This window comes from Myiozetetes cayanensis, unplaced genomic scaffold (genome assembly GCF_022539395.1).
Source record: "Myiozetetes cayanensis isolate MyiCay16 unplaced genomic scaffold, myiCay2020 scf7, whole genome shotgun sequence".
Lineage (NCBI taxonomy): Eukaryota > Metazoa > Chordata > Aves > Passeriformes > Tyrannidae > Myiozetetes > Myiozetetes cayanensis.
The window spans coordinates 40404585-40421589 of record NW_026087964.1 but is presented as its reverse complement, the minus strand read 5'-3'; the positions used below and the strand labels follow the sequence as shown (position 1 = coordinate 40421589).

At 39.2% G+C, this 17005-nt stretch overlaps 1 protein-coding gene across 1 annotated transcript; it reads right to left on the bottom strand.

Annotated features, from left to right (window-relative positions):
- Positions 1-4744: 4744 nt before the first annotated feature.
- On the bottom strand, positions 4745-9908 carry FGG (fibrinogen gamma chain). Its single transcript, XM_050338539.1, has 10 exons — positions 9787-9908; positions 9648-9692; positions 9043-9226; positions 8845-8938; positions 7747-7877; positions 7158-7291; positions 6846-7030; positions 5829-6106; positions 5334-5500; positions 4745-4971 (listed from the first exon to the last, which is right to left on the bottom strand). The coding sequence occupies exons 1-10, from the start codon at positions 9859-9861 to the stop codon at positions 4957-4959; spliced, it is 1308 nt and encodes a 435-aa protein (XP_050194496.1). The 5' UTR covers positions 9862-9908; the 3' UTR covers positions 4745-4956.
- Positions 9909-17005: the final 7097 nt, after the last annotated feature.

Genomic DNA, 17005 nt, shown 5'->3' with positions numbered 1-17005 from the left:
GAGTCTTCTGTTGAATCGCATGCAACAAAAACTCTTCTGAATTCAGCAACAAGAAAGCCAAACTCACTTCAACAAAAAAAGTCCAAATGGGTCCCATATTACCTTTGCTCAGTTTGAAGGTCATCCAGCCATGGCCATATTGTTGGTTGATAAATGCACATAAGGTAGCTCCTGAACACAAAGCAGATAATCAACATACTAACACACCAAAATTCTCAGCTGCTAACTTCATCAGGGGCAAGATTGGTGATGATTCCCCATCAAGTCCTATACAGTTTTGTTCTCTCTGTTGCAGCAATTCTGTGAAAGAACTATAAAAACCTCAGAGGACAATTAAATGCTCAAAGGGGGGAAGGAACACAAAAAGAGGAAGTCTTACAGGATTAGGATTAATTATTTTACAGAAGAGAGTAAAATGAGTTTCATCAAAAATACACTGAGGTTCATGGAGAATCTCCCACTTAAACTCAGAAAAGCTCTATTTTAGCCTCTATGATAGATACAAAAGTCTGGTCAAAGTTTACAGCCTTGGAACCTTCCTGCTCAGGAACACAAGAATTGCAGATGCAACCTCCATGGTTTCTCCTTGTGCATACATTCATGGACTGTGCTTTATGGCAGGATCACAATATGATGTTTTTTCCACTGAACCGCTTCCTCCTCACAGTGAGCATGGATAGTGCTCCACAGGCAAGCAGCTGCCCAGAGCTGCACGCTCTTTTCATTGAATGAGGATGCTCTTGCAGACTGCCTAAAGCTTCAAAAATTTTCCTGTGGTGCTTTACAAACACTGGTTCCCCAGCCATGAGTTTCCCCTTTTCACAGTTGCAGAAACCAAGTGAGGAGGTTAAGTCAAAAAGTAGTTATTAATTTTTGGGATCCATTTTGATCCCAGAGTCTGAGTCTTCAGAGCACACCATGTGTGCAGATCCCATTGATGGCAGCTGCATCTCTGTGCTGGTACAGAGGGGCTCCGTGGCTCAGGGGGAACAGTTAGCAGATAGCTCTGAAACCCCTGAGTGTCTTGCCTCTGGTCCCACAGGAACAGGGTGATCAGGGCAGAAATAACACCTAATTCTGCAGGATATCCACTATAAGTAAAAGGCTACTGTATCCCACCCGGTCTTGCTCACTCTATACGTTACAACCTATGCAACAACATAATTCAGATGTGATGTGACATGTCACTTTGGTTCTGACTTTTCCCAATTTGTAGGAGCTTGATTTTGGGATCATCAATAATACATGAACATTATTTTTGTAATTTAATAGACCTTAAAAATCATGAGTAGTAAGAACATGTAAAGTAAAAGAGTTTCTGGCCTTTTCAACCATGCTGACAATTTCCTAGGTGGTGTTCCAGGCACCAGCCACCAGTGTAATAGGGGACATGGCAAGTAGCATGTTCCAGGCCTCCTCTGACCCTGATAGAGGGCACAGCTCTCTGGTGACACTGAAACACAGTAAACCTAATGCTGGTGCAAGGAAAACTCGGCCACCAAGGCTAGAGGGACAGGAAAAAGCTGATAACTGATCATAAACATTAGGTAAGCTAAGAGGGGTTTCCTGCTTGCTGTGAAGGGAACTGCTGGGGGAGACTGGGGTGAAGGAGGAGCTTCTCCAGCCTTCCAGTTGAGGGCTGAATCTGTGCCTGACCTTCAGCCTGTACCTTTTGTTGCAATCATCCAGTCGCTTCTCCCAGTGTTTGTTTGAAAGGCTAGAGGCCAAGAGCTAGTAAACTTTGGATTTAACTTTAATTCATGATCAAAGGACAGAAGTGCAGTTCACTACTTCATCTGCCCTGCTCTTGGCTGAATGCCACAGTAATAGTCAGGGAGTCTGGGATTTAGCTCAGCTTTGTGTGCCCTGTATGTGAGTTCCACCTTGTTTGCCCAGCGCTGCCTTTGTCTCCTGCCTTGCCACCAGTCCCCACCACCAGTTTCCAAGTGGTGCCTTCTGCTCCTCTTACCTGCTCGTTCATGTCCCTCCTGTGGATGCTTTGTCTTAGCCTCCATTCTCCTTCAGACTCAGCTCTCATCTTCACTTTCTCTTCATATGCTCCTCAGGCTTCCTAACTCTTTTGAAGTCATTACTAGTCAGTCCCAGCATCTGGTCCCCCACTTTCCCCATGAAGTATTCCAGGACTGAGGAATCCAGAAAGTCCTCCAGTCCATGCACTTTGACTCTTTTTTCCTTTATCCCTTCCTTATCCACTTTTTTTTCCTTTGCATGTCGCTCTGTGTTCTGCTACAGTGATCTTTGGAAGAGTCATTCCAAGCACAAGGTGTGCAAGACAGGCCACCAAGTCCTATAATAAACTTCTATAAGCTGAGAGGGACAGAGTTTTCTAAATACAGGCAAATTTTACTATAGGCTATGGTCTGAGGGTCATGTACAATAAAGACTAATTTAGAGAAGAGAAAGGCAAGATCTCAGTATACAAAATAGGGGCATTAAGTTCAATTGTAATGTATTTGCTTGCAAAAATAATACAGAGAGTATTAATCTCCTCTTAAGAGTTAGAAGAAATAGGAGGTCTTTTCAGGCCTGTTGCTGATAGACAGAGGGTTGGACACAGTAGAAAGGAGCTTCCAAAGGCATGATTCTTGAGAGATTTCTTTCAGGGCCCAGAGAATATAACTGTGGGCTGGGATCCTGCCTGACTCACCGATGAACGCTGGCACAGGACTTGTTTGAAAGATCAGGCTTTTTGGATTCACTAACTCCGACTCTCCTGACCACTGGAGCAAATGTTCCTCTCCAGAGGTTAAAATGATTTGTGAAAACTTAAGACACCTTTCAACAAAACAGCGGGAAGAATAAGCCAATCTTAGTTATGGTGAGCAATCCATAAAATGCCAGCTCATACCAATGGAATGTGTGCAGTTACAGCAGATTATCATGAACTAAATCATTAGAGCCAAAAGCTAAACCAGGAGAGGCAAAGCACAGTTCAGACCTAACTGTGAGGACACAGAAGTCCAAATGACAGTGGGGAAAGGAATATTTTTAAAATACATGTTGCAAATACATAAGTAATATCAACCTTAAAGTCATGTCGTAGGTGGCATAAATTGAAAACAGGAAGTGGGAGGGACTCAGCCAATGCCCCTCAAGTGGCTGTTTGCAGAATCAGGGTCAGACTGGCCTTGCCAACCCTTCCCTTGCATCCTTCTCTCCAGCCTCTCCACACATACTGCTTCAGCTACGAGGAGCCATGGGAAAGGCCTTACATCACAAAACGTCCAGGAAAAGTGCTTTGCTTGGTGAGGAATTGGGTGTAAAGGCTGGTGGTGAGCTGTGCAGCGTGGCTGGTTGCATGGGTGCAACAGAGTTGTGCGAATATACTGGTTCAGTGGCGTGGAGGGGTCATCCCTCATCTCAAACAGTTGTTAGCCCCACCTGACCCTACACTTATGATGGCTTCTCACCTACTCCTGAGAAATGAACCTTACTCTTAGATTTTGGCCCAACAGTCATCATCATGGCTAGACTTTGCGAATGAAGATTTGAGAAGGGCTCTACCCACGCTTGCTACAAGCACACTGATGGCTAAAAAGGCCAATGAGAGAGAGACAAGTCCAGTTGCAGAAGGTACAGGGAGATTCTTAAAATTTCAGCCCAAGAGTAAAACTTCAATTAGTTGAAAACCTCAGTGAAAATGAGAGAGAGTCAGCACTTTATCGTGCTGTGGAGACTCAGATCCAGGGAAGAGACTCACTAGATCCAGGGAAGCAGCATCACTAGAGACCTGGGCACCAAAATTGGAAGACTGTTGAGGTAGCATAAACTGACTTTAAGATCTGTCTTATTTAGTGTAATATCCCCCTGTCTTTAAAATAAAGTATTTGAATGTGCTATTCAGAAATACCAGACAAATTTCTGTTCTTTCACAAGTAGCTAAACATAAAGACCAGGATACACTTCCTGCTTCACTTCTTAATATATCAACTTGAGAATAGAGATAATTTCTACCTCTGAGTGTATTTTTTGTTGAGCAATTTGTCTACAAGCCTAATGTGATTTGCTAATGCACTGCTCAAATGTACCCATCAGATTTTGAGCAAGTACATTCAGACAGCATCACAAGCTCTTTGCAGGTCTTCACCTGTGCTGTGAATTTGCTTATGTGGAACATATGGGAGATTATTACCAGACCCAGAAAAAGAAAATGCAAGTAAAATACAATGAATTTCTGCTGTGGAATTTAAGATTTTTTTAGTTGGATGATGACACTAGATATATTAGATCAATTTTTAAATATTTTTGAAAGAAGGGGGGTATTCGGGAACAATGGCTGTACAGTGTGCTACTAAGAGTCATATAGCAAATGAAACCTATTCTGAGTAAAATTTAAGCAACTTGTAAGTATGTCTGCTCTGGAGTAAAACACTGCTCTTGGTCATTGATAGTATACTTCCTAACACGTCCTGATTGAACACTACTTTGTGGTAGATTCAGTTAAGTAGCCTTCAGCAGTAAAATAGGCCACTTTCAAGGTGCTATGTACTCTGATCTATGTCACAAAACAATTTTATTAGAAAACTTGAAAACTTTTGGAAACAAGCCACATTTTATGGACAAATAGCTCCAACTTGTGTCTCTAAACAAAGAGCAGAAGCTACGGGTGTGCCATTCAGAAATGACTGAATCAAACAGGTTTGATCAGAGTAACTTTCCAACCATCGAAAGTTTTCTTAGTTTTGTTTGGCCAACTGTAGAGAACAGATAACAAGTTCAGATGTTTTTCGTAATAATCAAAAATTTATTGAGAATGTGTACAGAATAAAATAACCATCTACAGAGGTAAGCACTTCTCAGGGAAGAGGTTTGGGCATCTTACAGTCAGTGGTGTTTTATAGTCAAAACTGAACTCTGTAATGTTAGGTAGGTTCAGTGTCCAGGAGAGAAAAGATTTGCTTTCCCTGTTCAGACTGGCCTTTGTGAAATTGTCCTTTACACGTCTCCAACCTACAACAGAAAAAAGAGTATTTTAATATTCTGCTAAACAAAGACATACATAAGGCTATGATGACATGTTGATAGTGTTCATACATAGTTATACTAGTTGGAAATTAAAAATGTAGCATTTGAAACACATATGGGAAAGGGATTATTTCTGATCATGAGACTATCCATTTATTTATCTATTAAAAGAAACAGTAACGTAAAAGGTATACTAAAATTGAAGTACAAATATTTCTGTGACAAAATGGTAAACAAAGCCAACTTCTGTAGGTGGGCTTAACACTTGAGCTGTCCATGCTCAGTGTTTGAAATGACCACTATGTTCTGTTATTATTTTAAATATCTCCTAGGCCCTGTGGTCGAACCTGTTTGGTGGCTAGATTGTGCTGCTGTCCATCTACTGACAGTCTGTTGAATGGGATGATTTTCATTGCAGATTTCTTCATGGAGTACCACCGGTCACGCCAGGTTGCCCAGATAATGCCATTGTCATATCCAGATGGACCAGCATCTTCTGATGTGTACACACCACCTGAGAAATATCAGTTGGAGTAAAACAGTTAGTTGCTTTCTAAAATAGTTATTGTGCCCATTCATGTTTCTGGTACTAACGCTTCCATGGTACCCCTGGGCATGCTAACAGGCCCTGTTCATTGTCTTTCTTCTCCTAGTTTTCTTTCTCTCAGGACTGACTCTCCCACTTTGGGATGGAGAGCAGCCATAAGTTCCTACTGCTGGTGTTAAGTTATTGCCAGCTTTGGAAAATCCAGATGGCAAAATGCACTCAACGAAAGTGACTCATTTTTCTTTGCCACTAAAATGTGGTGTCCTGGATTATAAGTATTTAGAAGACACTTTACCTGTATAATATTTGCCATTGAGGTGGCCAGCATGACACCTATTCATCCACCATCCAGATCCATCTTGCTCAGCACAGTTGCCAGCATAGTTATCGTTGTCATTATCATAGGTGCTGAACCGCATGCCATTATGATAGGTAAAGGATTTATCACTCGGGTCATCTCCAAAGTCATAACCATCAAAGGCATCCCCGGCTTCACCACCAAGAAAGTAGGCGTAGGTCAGTCGATACTTATCTTCTTCACTTCCCACTTTGAATACAGCGTAGTCAGCAGTGCTGTAAACAAAGGAGAATGGTGAGTATGAGCATGCTGCATTCTGAGTCATGCACAAATGGAAAATGCACAGGTGTTAGAACTGCAGAAAAGGCATTTATTACATCCTAGCTTTTTAAAAGGAATTGGTTTTATGTGATTGTGGGTCTCAGTTCAATGACATACATCCAACCAACTTTTGTGCTCCAGTATCAGACATGTTTTCTGACTATTAGTCTTCACTGATGTATGAAATATCTACATTATAAAAACACTCACACACTGACAAATACACACACACATATATCTACATCTCCCATGCTCATAATGCTGAGGTCACGAGAAAAATCTTGGTGGAAGGAGTGGATGTCTCCAGAAATAGCAAAGACAGTAAGTCCTCCCGGAGAAAGGAATACATAGAATAGAAAATAAAAGAATAGAATGGAATAGTTCATTTGGAAGGGACTTTTAACTATCATGTAGCCCATAAGACACATAAGGCTCGAAGAAACTTGAAGATACCTATTCCTTCTGCCTAATAAATGAGTGCTGACAGCATGTGGCGTTCAGACATGCACGTGTGCCTGGCAACAAGTCCCACCGTGACTGCTGTCACAGCTCTAAGTTCAGGAGCCAAAGCAATGTCCTGTGCATGTTAGCAGGTCTAAGGGCTCGTAATTTTTTCAGAGCTGTACAAATTGATGCAGCAGTGGGAGCAGTAGGTTTTAAGCTGTCATTTTCAGAAGCATCATGAGCAAATACCCTTTTTTGCCACTCCAGTCCTCCAGCTCTATTCGTAAGGTGTAAGGCAGAGTAGACTGTGTAGTTATTAAATGTATCTTCTCATTGCCCAGCCAGAACTCAGTGGTGTCATCTGGAGACAGATGTCCAAATCCTTCCTTGTACTGAACCCAATTTTTACTGAAGTCCTCACTCCCATCCAGTCTCTGGTGAGAAAAAACACCAAAACCAGAAATGAAAACCTCAGTCAAAAAGATATGCATCTTATGTAGGTAAACAAAACTGTGCTGATGCAATAATCTTGCTGATAGCAATAACACATAATAGACATACCCTCTGCAATACTGTCCAGCCGTTGCCATATGAGTCAATCTCACAGTAGACTAGGAACGACTGCTTGGCTCTTTGAGGCTTGATAAAGTAAAGACCGCTTTTCCTTGCACCTTTATTTGCAATATCTTGACAATCTGAAGTAAAGATATTCAAAGGATCATGATTAATCTAGCTACAATTCTGTCCTCACATATATTTTATATTCTATCTTTCTTAGCGCAAGAAATATGATTAATCTAAATGCCATTGTTGCAAAGTTAGCTATTTAGTCCCCATACTTTATTGTCACTACCATAAAAAATCCTTCTGAGTGCCCTCATCATGCATAAGATGAAGATTAATTTAGTCTCACATAGATTTTAAGCAATTTAAGAAGAACTGTGTCCCACCTGACTGCCTTGTTTGCAGAGCATCTACTTACCACTGACAGTTGTCCAAGCACCAGATTTATAACTTGCAATTTTATATATCTTTGCAGAAATCCATGGCCCATAAGATTACATATAACATATAACCCATTGCTGTTATGCCAACTGGTGACACTTGTAACTGAATTAACCCTCTACCACACACGAAGCATTTTGCATACCTCTTCCAGTTGTCTCCTGTATTTCAGCCCTGTCTTGGCATGGCTTCTGACACTGTGACTCGAGCTGGGAAATCTTCTCTTTCAGCTGTGCGATCCTGTTGCTGTTCAGTATATGTGTATCTGTCAATTGTCTGGATAGAAAGACACAAAAATGGGCTGTTGACTCCGCTGTTTCTGAATATAATACACATTCCCCTGTACACATGCTTCATCTATCTAGCATGCTGCCACATGCACCCCTGTGAAAGGGGGTACCTCTGATAGCACTGATATTTAAAGTTAAGGAAACTAGAGAAAATTGGAAAGCACGTACTTAACCTTACGCAAAACTTCACCATATGCAAAATTTTAATCAGCAAAACTCTAACTAGTTATTAATGTATGAATATAACTCTATGGAAAGTTTTACTTTGCTCTCCTAAAGTAAATGATAAACTATCCCTCTTTAATTATGGATGCATTTGTAAAACACAAGTTCTGTAAATAAACTGCTGTAAGTGTCAGAATGCCTAAATAATCTTTGATGTAATGTTACAGAAGTGGAGATTTTTTTACATTCAGGTCAAAAAACATATCCTTAAGATTTAGAAACATTAATGATGTTTTCCATTTTATTTTCAATGTCAATTTGGAACAGACTACTAATGATTTCAAAGTTACTTATGATTTATAATAATGTAACTGAGCTGTAATTTTCGTGGATATATGCAGTGAAATTGATCAGAGTGAATAATTGTACAAACATTCAACATACTCTGCATTACAGCACAAACTCATGACCTCCAAAGGTCGTGAAAAAAAATTTAGGGGTAGCTGCTACAGGAAAAGAAAGATAAATAGAAAAATTGCCAGGCTTCATGGCATTCTTATCTTGCACTTCTTGCGCAATTAAAAGCTCATGAAGATGAGCAGAGAATTCAGTATCAGATCCTCATGATCCTCCTGTGCCTTGCTAGGCAGCTACTAATGACAGTGTGAGCAAAATTGTCCATGTCAGCACAAAAAAACCTTTCTGAGAGAGCCTTGGTGGCATTTGATAAAAGAACAGAAATAAAACAATTTGTACTGTCAATAACATAAAAGGTGGAAGATACCTACTGTATAGTATTTTCATGAGACACTATAGTGTTTTCATATCTGATAATTTCTTCAATTATTTTCCTGGACTTTTGAGTAAGATTATCAATTGAATCTGTGAAACAGACAAAGGTATAAAATAATTGCAATTACGTAATTTAAAAATGCAAAACCCATAAATTATATTTTTCAGTTGTACAGTTATTTCTATATTCTCACTTGGTAATGTCTGCTTCTCTGAAGGATAGAGGCCTTGGATGTGTTGAATCAGATGTTCTGTTGTCACTGTGGAGTTAGAAATTTGCTGCAAAATTCTCTCCATTTCCTGCAGGTCATGATCCACAGCGAGATGGTATTTATTAAAGAAATCTGCAATGCCACAGGTTGTTGGGCAGAAGCTACCCTAAAGAGGAAAGAACAATAGTTGGCAATGTTTTGGGACCAAAGAAAGGAGGGCAGAACATTTGGGCAGAGGAACTTTCAGGCACTGCTGACACAAATGATAGTGGATAAAAAAGGACAGGCATTTGCCACTCTGCTGTATTTGTATTTACAGAGGCAGTTTACTTTCACACTATGTGAAAGAAAACAGTGTACGCTATTACTTGTAACATCTTCTGGATGTGTGCTTCCACCCATGGTGCAGCCTCCCATACATTTTTACCAAGCATATATTGCTATTAATAAATAACAGGTTTAAGCACAGCACAATGAATAAGTATTGAAAATAACAATGAGTTTCAAGTGATAATGGCTGTTAATAATCAGCATAGGAAAGCTTTAATTACACTTTTCAGATAAAAGAAAATTGTTCAGGTACTTACAAATCGATCATCCAGTATGCAGCAGTTTTCTCTGGTAGGAATGTACTGAAGAGAAGAAAGAAGACCATTTTCAGTGGATTTTCTCTGACAGTGCTTTCTGTGCTAAAAACATATTTTCTAACACTGTCCCTTCACTTACCGCCATGCTGGTAGAGAAGAGCAGGGAGAGGAGAGACCCCAGGGGAGTCCAGCTGTGTAACCTCAGCCCCATCATGTCTGTCCCACCAGGTGCTGAGGGCTGCTGGGTGCAGTCAGCAGCTGAAAATGTTCAACCCAGCACAGGGTGGCAGCAGTTTAAGGCTGCAGGCTGAAGCTGGGGGCGGGCACTGGGAGGTGGTGGGAAGAGGTGGGGTAGGGATCCGAGGTGGATTCCCAGAATTTGCACACCTCTCTTTCTCCTCCCATTTTCAGAACCTGTTTCCCACTTCGCTGCTTGATCTCTGCTCCAGTCAGGCCTCAGGGGAGGCGGGAAAGTGGGACAAGGCATCGAGATGCTACATCTAGTAACACTAGTGTAAGGAAATAGCTTCACGATGGGGGCTGGCAGAAGTTTCACTCAAATAGTTCAAGGAAAAGCCACTGTAACCATTTGAATTATGTGCAGCAACTATAGTCTAACAATAAACACTGTTTTGTGGTTATGTGGAACTTTTCTGCCATGGATTTCAATGTGCTTTGCAAAGAGACTCAACATAATTTTCCCTATTCTGTGGATGACAAAACTGAGGCAGAGAAAAGTATGAAGTCGCTGGACAGTGGCATATCTGCAAAGCAGCCTGTGGTATTTGTCACAGACAATGAAAGCACGAATGTTCCCTACCCTTCAAAACACAAGGAGTCCATTTCAATGACTTTGGTCAATGCTTCCTTATTGGGGAACTTATGTTGTCAGAATCTTCCTTATTCAATATTGTCTCGAAGACTGGTGACGGGCCTCCTTTCTGCTACGGGCTTTGTCCCAGGCAAATTATTTCAGTTTGTGCCTCTGCATGTTATCTCTATTAACAGCAATCATACCTTTCCTCATGCCCTGCTGCTGTTTTCCAGGCTGTGGCTTCTCCAGAGAAAGCTGGATTTTGTGCCTGTACAGCATCATGTGTGATGAGACAATGTTGAATGAGGCTTTTGACCTCATTACGTGTTTGACCAAATGATGGAAAGGGTGGTGGGACTGGGGCTCACTGATAGATCTGTTGTTACTGGGGTCAGCTTTGTGATTTCAGGCAAATGATTTCACCTCTGTACAGCAGGATCAATATTTCAGCTTTGCTTAATACGTACCTAAAACACAGACAAAAGCATTCCATAGAAACCAGATTATTACAAAATTACATCTAATTATGCCCTGAAACATGGAGTGTTCCTAACCTGTATATCCTCTTTTTATCTGGTCACATTGGGTCAAACAGAAGGTTCCCATCATGTTCAAGGTATTGCCAGAAGGAAATATGAGCATTTATGATGCTAAAAATCCAACTGATGCGACACTTACGTGAAGCTGAAGCACTGTTCATGGGAGAGCCAGCTTTCCAGTAACTGTGCTGATAACCAGTGAGTTAGCTGCCAGGCTGCAAGAAGTATTTTTCAGGAGATGACTAATGCTATCAGTTTGTCCTTCCAAATCTGGTGTTACCCTCAAGAGTCATGTGCAGAATGTGCTTCTGTTGTCCATGCTGATACAGAGAGGACATGATTCCACCTTTTACGTGGTTAGTTCTGTTTCCCAAAGAGTGAAAATAAATTAAAACTGGGTAAAAGTCTACCTGTTTTTGTGGGTTTTATTGTTTCTTCATTGGTGGTGTTAACATTGACTCAGGAAACTACCAATGAACCTCCTTGCCACTGCTGCTCATACATTGAGCTTACTTTGCCTCTTCTTTCCAGATCATGATGCATGGGTCCAAAGAGTCCTGGAAGTACAATTTCAGAGGCTGTGCTCCAGCAGTATTCCCTCAGATATGACCATATAGCATGAGTAGATGGCTGGTATGAACTTCGTAAGATAACTGGCCCAGCTTTAACCATAGACATACACTGGAGAGTGCAGATGGGCACGTGCTGTCCGTGATGCAACAGGTGAAGCACATAACACAATTCAGGTATCCCTCATCCTTTAACAGACTAAAGAACACCCCTTTCCCTTTTGTTCCTAATAATAGTACATGTAGGCTTGAAATTCTGTCAGAAGAATATCTGGTTACAGAAAATGAAAAAAATTTTCTTTTGTTTCTGGGCAAGAACTTCAAGAGTCAGAAAAGATGACAACAGTCAACTCTGGCAGTAATAGCCTAGTTAATCTTGAGATAAAAAGCCCGAGCTTTTAGAATTAAACCATGAGAATGGTTGTAATGAAATAATATCAATGTATAAATACAGTTTCAATGTTCAAGATAATTGGCTAATGGGGTAGACAAAACAAAAGCGTCATTATTCCTGAAAATGGGTGAGGAATAGAAAACCCAAATTTTCAGTCTTGTGCTTGTGTTACACTAAATTATCGCTGTATATATTTATATTCATGAAGGAATCAATTTTCAACATCGCCTTAATGATTACCAAATATCTGCACATTGCATTTGTAAGTGTTACTTAGCTGTATTTATGGTTGCAAACACTGGTACTACTTAGCAGAAGATGTAAATATTTGAACCTCGGGAAATTTGTGCTTGCTTTACTGATTACATGGTCATGATTTAGCCTTGAATAATTAATCCTTTCACATTGCTTCCTTTTCTTTTATTCTCTGGTTTCACCATTCATTATTTAGAAATATCTTAGTCTTGCTTTCCATTAAGCTGGAAACAACATGTTTTCTTAGAGGAATGACTATGTGGTATTTTTCCTCCCTTACATGCCATTTTGTCTTGATGTGTTCTGGCTGCAAAACAGCTGACCCATTTACCAAACAAATGTGCTAGAGACCTAGTTGTACCCTGAGACGTGCCCAGCATAATTTAACCACGTTGATTTTCTGGCCAGTGTTCTCTTTCCAGTAAGTCTATTTGCTGATTTGTTAGCACATGAGGAACAATTCGTGTAGGACAGGTGGAAGGAAGAGTTCTCAAACTCAGTTTACTTTTTTCTTGCAATATATTTTTGAGAAGATAGTAAAGTTAAATCATTATTTGTTTAAAATAGCTTTTTTTCAACTCAATATTGATTAGTATTTTTGTCAAAAAGCCACTGGGACTCTATCCAAAACCTTCCCATTATTCCTAGGAAACCTTTCCTCAGAAAAACAAATCAAAAGAAATATGCTTGTGTCTGTAAATTAGTTTCTGAATATCATTATATCCTTATGACTGTCTTGGAAAAACAACTGTTTTTTAAACTCATACCTACATGTCTTAAGAATCTAATCTGAAAAATCAGTCTACAATATTTCAGAAATGCTGTAGTGATACATTTTAACATTTTTCAATGGGGTTTTATTACTGTTTAACTTAAAGTGTTCAGTGGACTTCACTCGAACTTGCATTTTTTTTAGATGCTCCCAAAGCTAATTTTCCCATTTAAAAATAAATACCAAAAATAAATATAGAAAAATACCAAATATTAACTATTGAAAAAAAACCCCTACTCTGCTTTGCAATCCATCATCAATATGCATCACCCTGCTTGTACTACTATTAACTTAAACAGATTAGTGGGCAAAATCCTCTTTGCTAGGTCAATCGACTGAGTGACAACTAGGATGAGAAATAGAGACAGCTAACAAGTTGTTTAGTATTAAAGTCATGCTGATGGAGTGCTAAAAAGCCAACAGTACAAAAGCGAAAATGAAAAAAAAAAAAAAAGTTTTGTAGCTAATCTTTCTCTTTCAATACTCAGAACTTGGGCAAAAGGTAAATCACAACATTTTGGCCAATTGGATAGTCCACTCTGGGCAACACACTTCTTCCCCACCCTTCCTGAACTGAGTCAACAAAAATCAGTTGCTCTTCATGGGAGAGACTTTAATTTCTTTGCACCTGTGACACCAGTACAGGTACTCACTATGTTACAGGTCAAATACTGGCTGGAAATAGTTATTTCTTTGAAAACTGAGAGAGGAAAAGTAAGAAATGTATGTATTTCACGTCAATCACAGCTTTCCATTTTGAAAGAATTTATGGATATTTTGCCACATGCACACTGTGGATACAGAAGAGGTATTTTCACTCATTTTAGAGTGTATTCTTTAATAATTATGGAATAATGCATTTTCTGAAATCAAAACATGGAGGTTACATTGATTTGTGACTGCTAAAAGTCAGCACTCTTTGTAGATAATATAACAACCTAAAAGATCTTTTGATTTCTGCAAAGAATAATCAAGGATTATTGTTTTAATACATAGTTCTTGTTTTGTCTTCAAATATTATTGCAGACAAATTTAAAAAAAAAAAAATTAACAATTAAAAAGGCCAAAAATCAAGGTAATTCATAGTACTCCTGAAAATACCTCATATCCGTAAGCCAGACGTTTGATGCTTTGAATGAGCTATTATCTTATTTGTGAAAAGTCCTACAGTGTTTCTGTTTAGCATTTAGTTAATTTCATACATTAAAGATTTTATTTAAACTTCACTCGAAGTATTAGGAGAAGACATTTATCTAAAAACCCAGGAATGTGGTTTAAAGGAATGCAGTCAATATAGTTCAGAAGATAACTCATTTTGTTGTTTTGTCAACAAGGCAGGTTGTTGAGAGGTTTTTCTGAGTCCCAGAGCATAGGATGTTATACCTCAAAGTGATAAAAATCTACTAAATTACTATGAAACTGCAAACCGTGTTTTGGGTTTGGTGAAATATCATTATTGAGCTTTGAGTTGTTTGTGCCTTAAATAGGGGTATTACATGCAACATGGCAAATTCTCTCCTTTTACTGATTTACAGAGATAATTTTCAACTGTTGATTCACTTAGGAAAGGCTGGTATTCAGACTGTCTGCAGAGGAGAGATTGCACTGTATACTTTACCTTGAGGGCAAGAACAGTGAACTCCATTTGTTAAACAAAGAGATGCACTAATTTGTTGGAATGAGATAAGTCGTAAATTCAAATATTTGCTGAATATTTTGTAATTAGTTGTGAGGACAGAGCCTCAATAAACTAAAGCCTACTTCAGTAAACTAAAATAAATGCTGAAACTATTGTTTGAACGGGAACTTATTTACAGTGACATTAAAGGAAACACAGCAAAAATGTAATATATTTCACAATAAACCCCTGGCCTGTGAAATACTTTGTACTTTTTTAAGCAATCAGGAGGAAGCCTGACTGTCAGAAAAATCCTAGAAACATAATGGAAAGTGTATTTGCTTTGGAAAAATGTACTCTGTCTTGTCTTCTGTGACTTCCAGGATTAGGCCTTACTGATATTAATTCTGGATGATTGAAGTAGAAAAGTGAATTTTACATTTATTTTACAGTACATCTGTGCTCCATGATGGTGCACAAATCTGTTTACAGGGAGAGAAGCACAGGCCTATGTCTGAAACATTGACAGCACTAGCCTATTAAAAGTAAATATAAGTATTTAGGGTCACTGAAGGAAATCGAATCTCAGGATGATCTACATTTGAACCATCAAGAGGAAAAAAATTATCCTCTTTAATTTTTTTTTTTTTACTCTGTAGGCTTTTTCTTTCTCCAGCATAAAAAATAAAGCCAGAAGATTTTTTTCCCTTTCTTCTCACGAATTATGAGACGAACTCAGAATCTGGCTTACTCTTAAAAGCTGTACATTAAGCAATGGATTCCTATCATGTGATTGAGTTATGGCAGCTATTATGGTTGACCCATATCCCCCATACAGACCACAAATACAGTCACATTTTTCACTAGCAACTCTGTGTATGAATTTCACATAAGCTTGTTACTGATTGTAGTTTCTTTTGGGCTTCACTGACAACCACACAGTGCCATCTGATGTCCTCAAAGAGCAATAAGCTGTTCGTAAAATCTGTTAAACCATATAAAGCCCAAAATCTTAATTTTAAGGCTTGATCGTGACAGAACATTGCCTCCCAAGCCTACCTGGAAAATAATCTCTATATAATTTGCTTCTATTTTCATCAAGATAATCCTAATGTCATGTATGAAATTATAGGCTCTGAGCTAATCATTACTGCTCATGATGGAATGATGTTGATAATGAAAGCTCAGTCTTGAAGAAAATAATTTGAATAATCAAGTTGAGGAAATAGAGGTAGTGAATAAAATACTATTGCAAAAAATAGATTATTTTGTTGGAACATCAGCAAGCTTATAAAATAACCTACTTACTTTTGGACAAGTCTAAACTGTGCAAGAAACAAAATTGCTGGGGGAACCAATAGAACACAGGCTTTGATCCCTTCATCAGTGCACCATTGCAAATAATAGAAACAATCCTAAATCCTTTCCTCATGTTTTTGGCAGATCAACTAATAGGTTGATATTAATTCTCTCTCCCACACGTCAACATCCATATGCAAATTTGCTAAAACTGTATTTAAGGTTCCATAAGGGCATTGAATTGGTTTCTGACAAAGCAAGAATCAGTCCTTCACAGAACCATGAGCAGCCTCTTTCAAATGACAACACTTGAAAGTTTCAAGTTAAAAGAATAAAGCACCCCTCTATATTCCAAGACTGTTCTACCAATGTACACATGTGCACGTGAATATTTGTATCTTAATATAGATAAAACGCCCTGTTGGTCCAAAAGGGGTGAAATGCACACATTTGCCTCTCTGCCTAGTGCAGCACAGAGGATGCTGGCGGGAGCCGATGGCACTTTCTGCGGCCAGGGGTTATTTTGCAGGCGAGGCGGGTGCCGACAGAGGTGAAATACAGCCATCTACCGGCCTCTGGGTCACTTGGTGCGGGCAGACAGGCCTTCCAACGTCCAGAAACTCAGCCGTGCAGCATGAAATCTTGGCCCAATACATTTCAGTGCAAGTTTTACTTACACTCGTAGGTCATACATGATTCTGTTTGTCAGCGATTGGCATTTATTTTTAATGTGTTTTTAAAGCACGGACGTGAGGACTGCAGTACGTTGGTTATGCTACCTTAGCCAAGGTAAAATGCATTTGAATTTCACCACAGGATTTGAGACCACTGCATGATTTGCTGAGGATTAGCCACCTTTCTTGCTGTACTGCAATATGTTGGAACCTTACTGCAAAGTATTCCATATTGAAACACACATGAAAGGCACTTTAAAATTTAACTACAGAAAGTTTCTGTCTTTATGTCTGTGCTGATAGCTGTGTAATTTATACCAGACAGTGCTCTGTTCTGGTTCTTGCTTCAAAGTTTACTTTAAGGAGCTACACAATAAACATATATTTAGGACAAAACTAAAGTAATATGTATATTTATTGTATA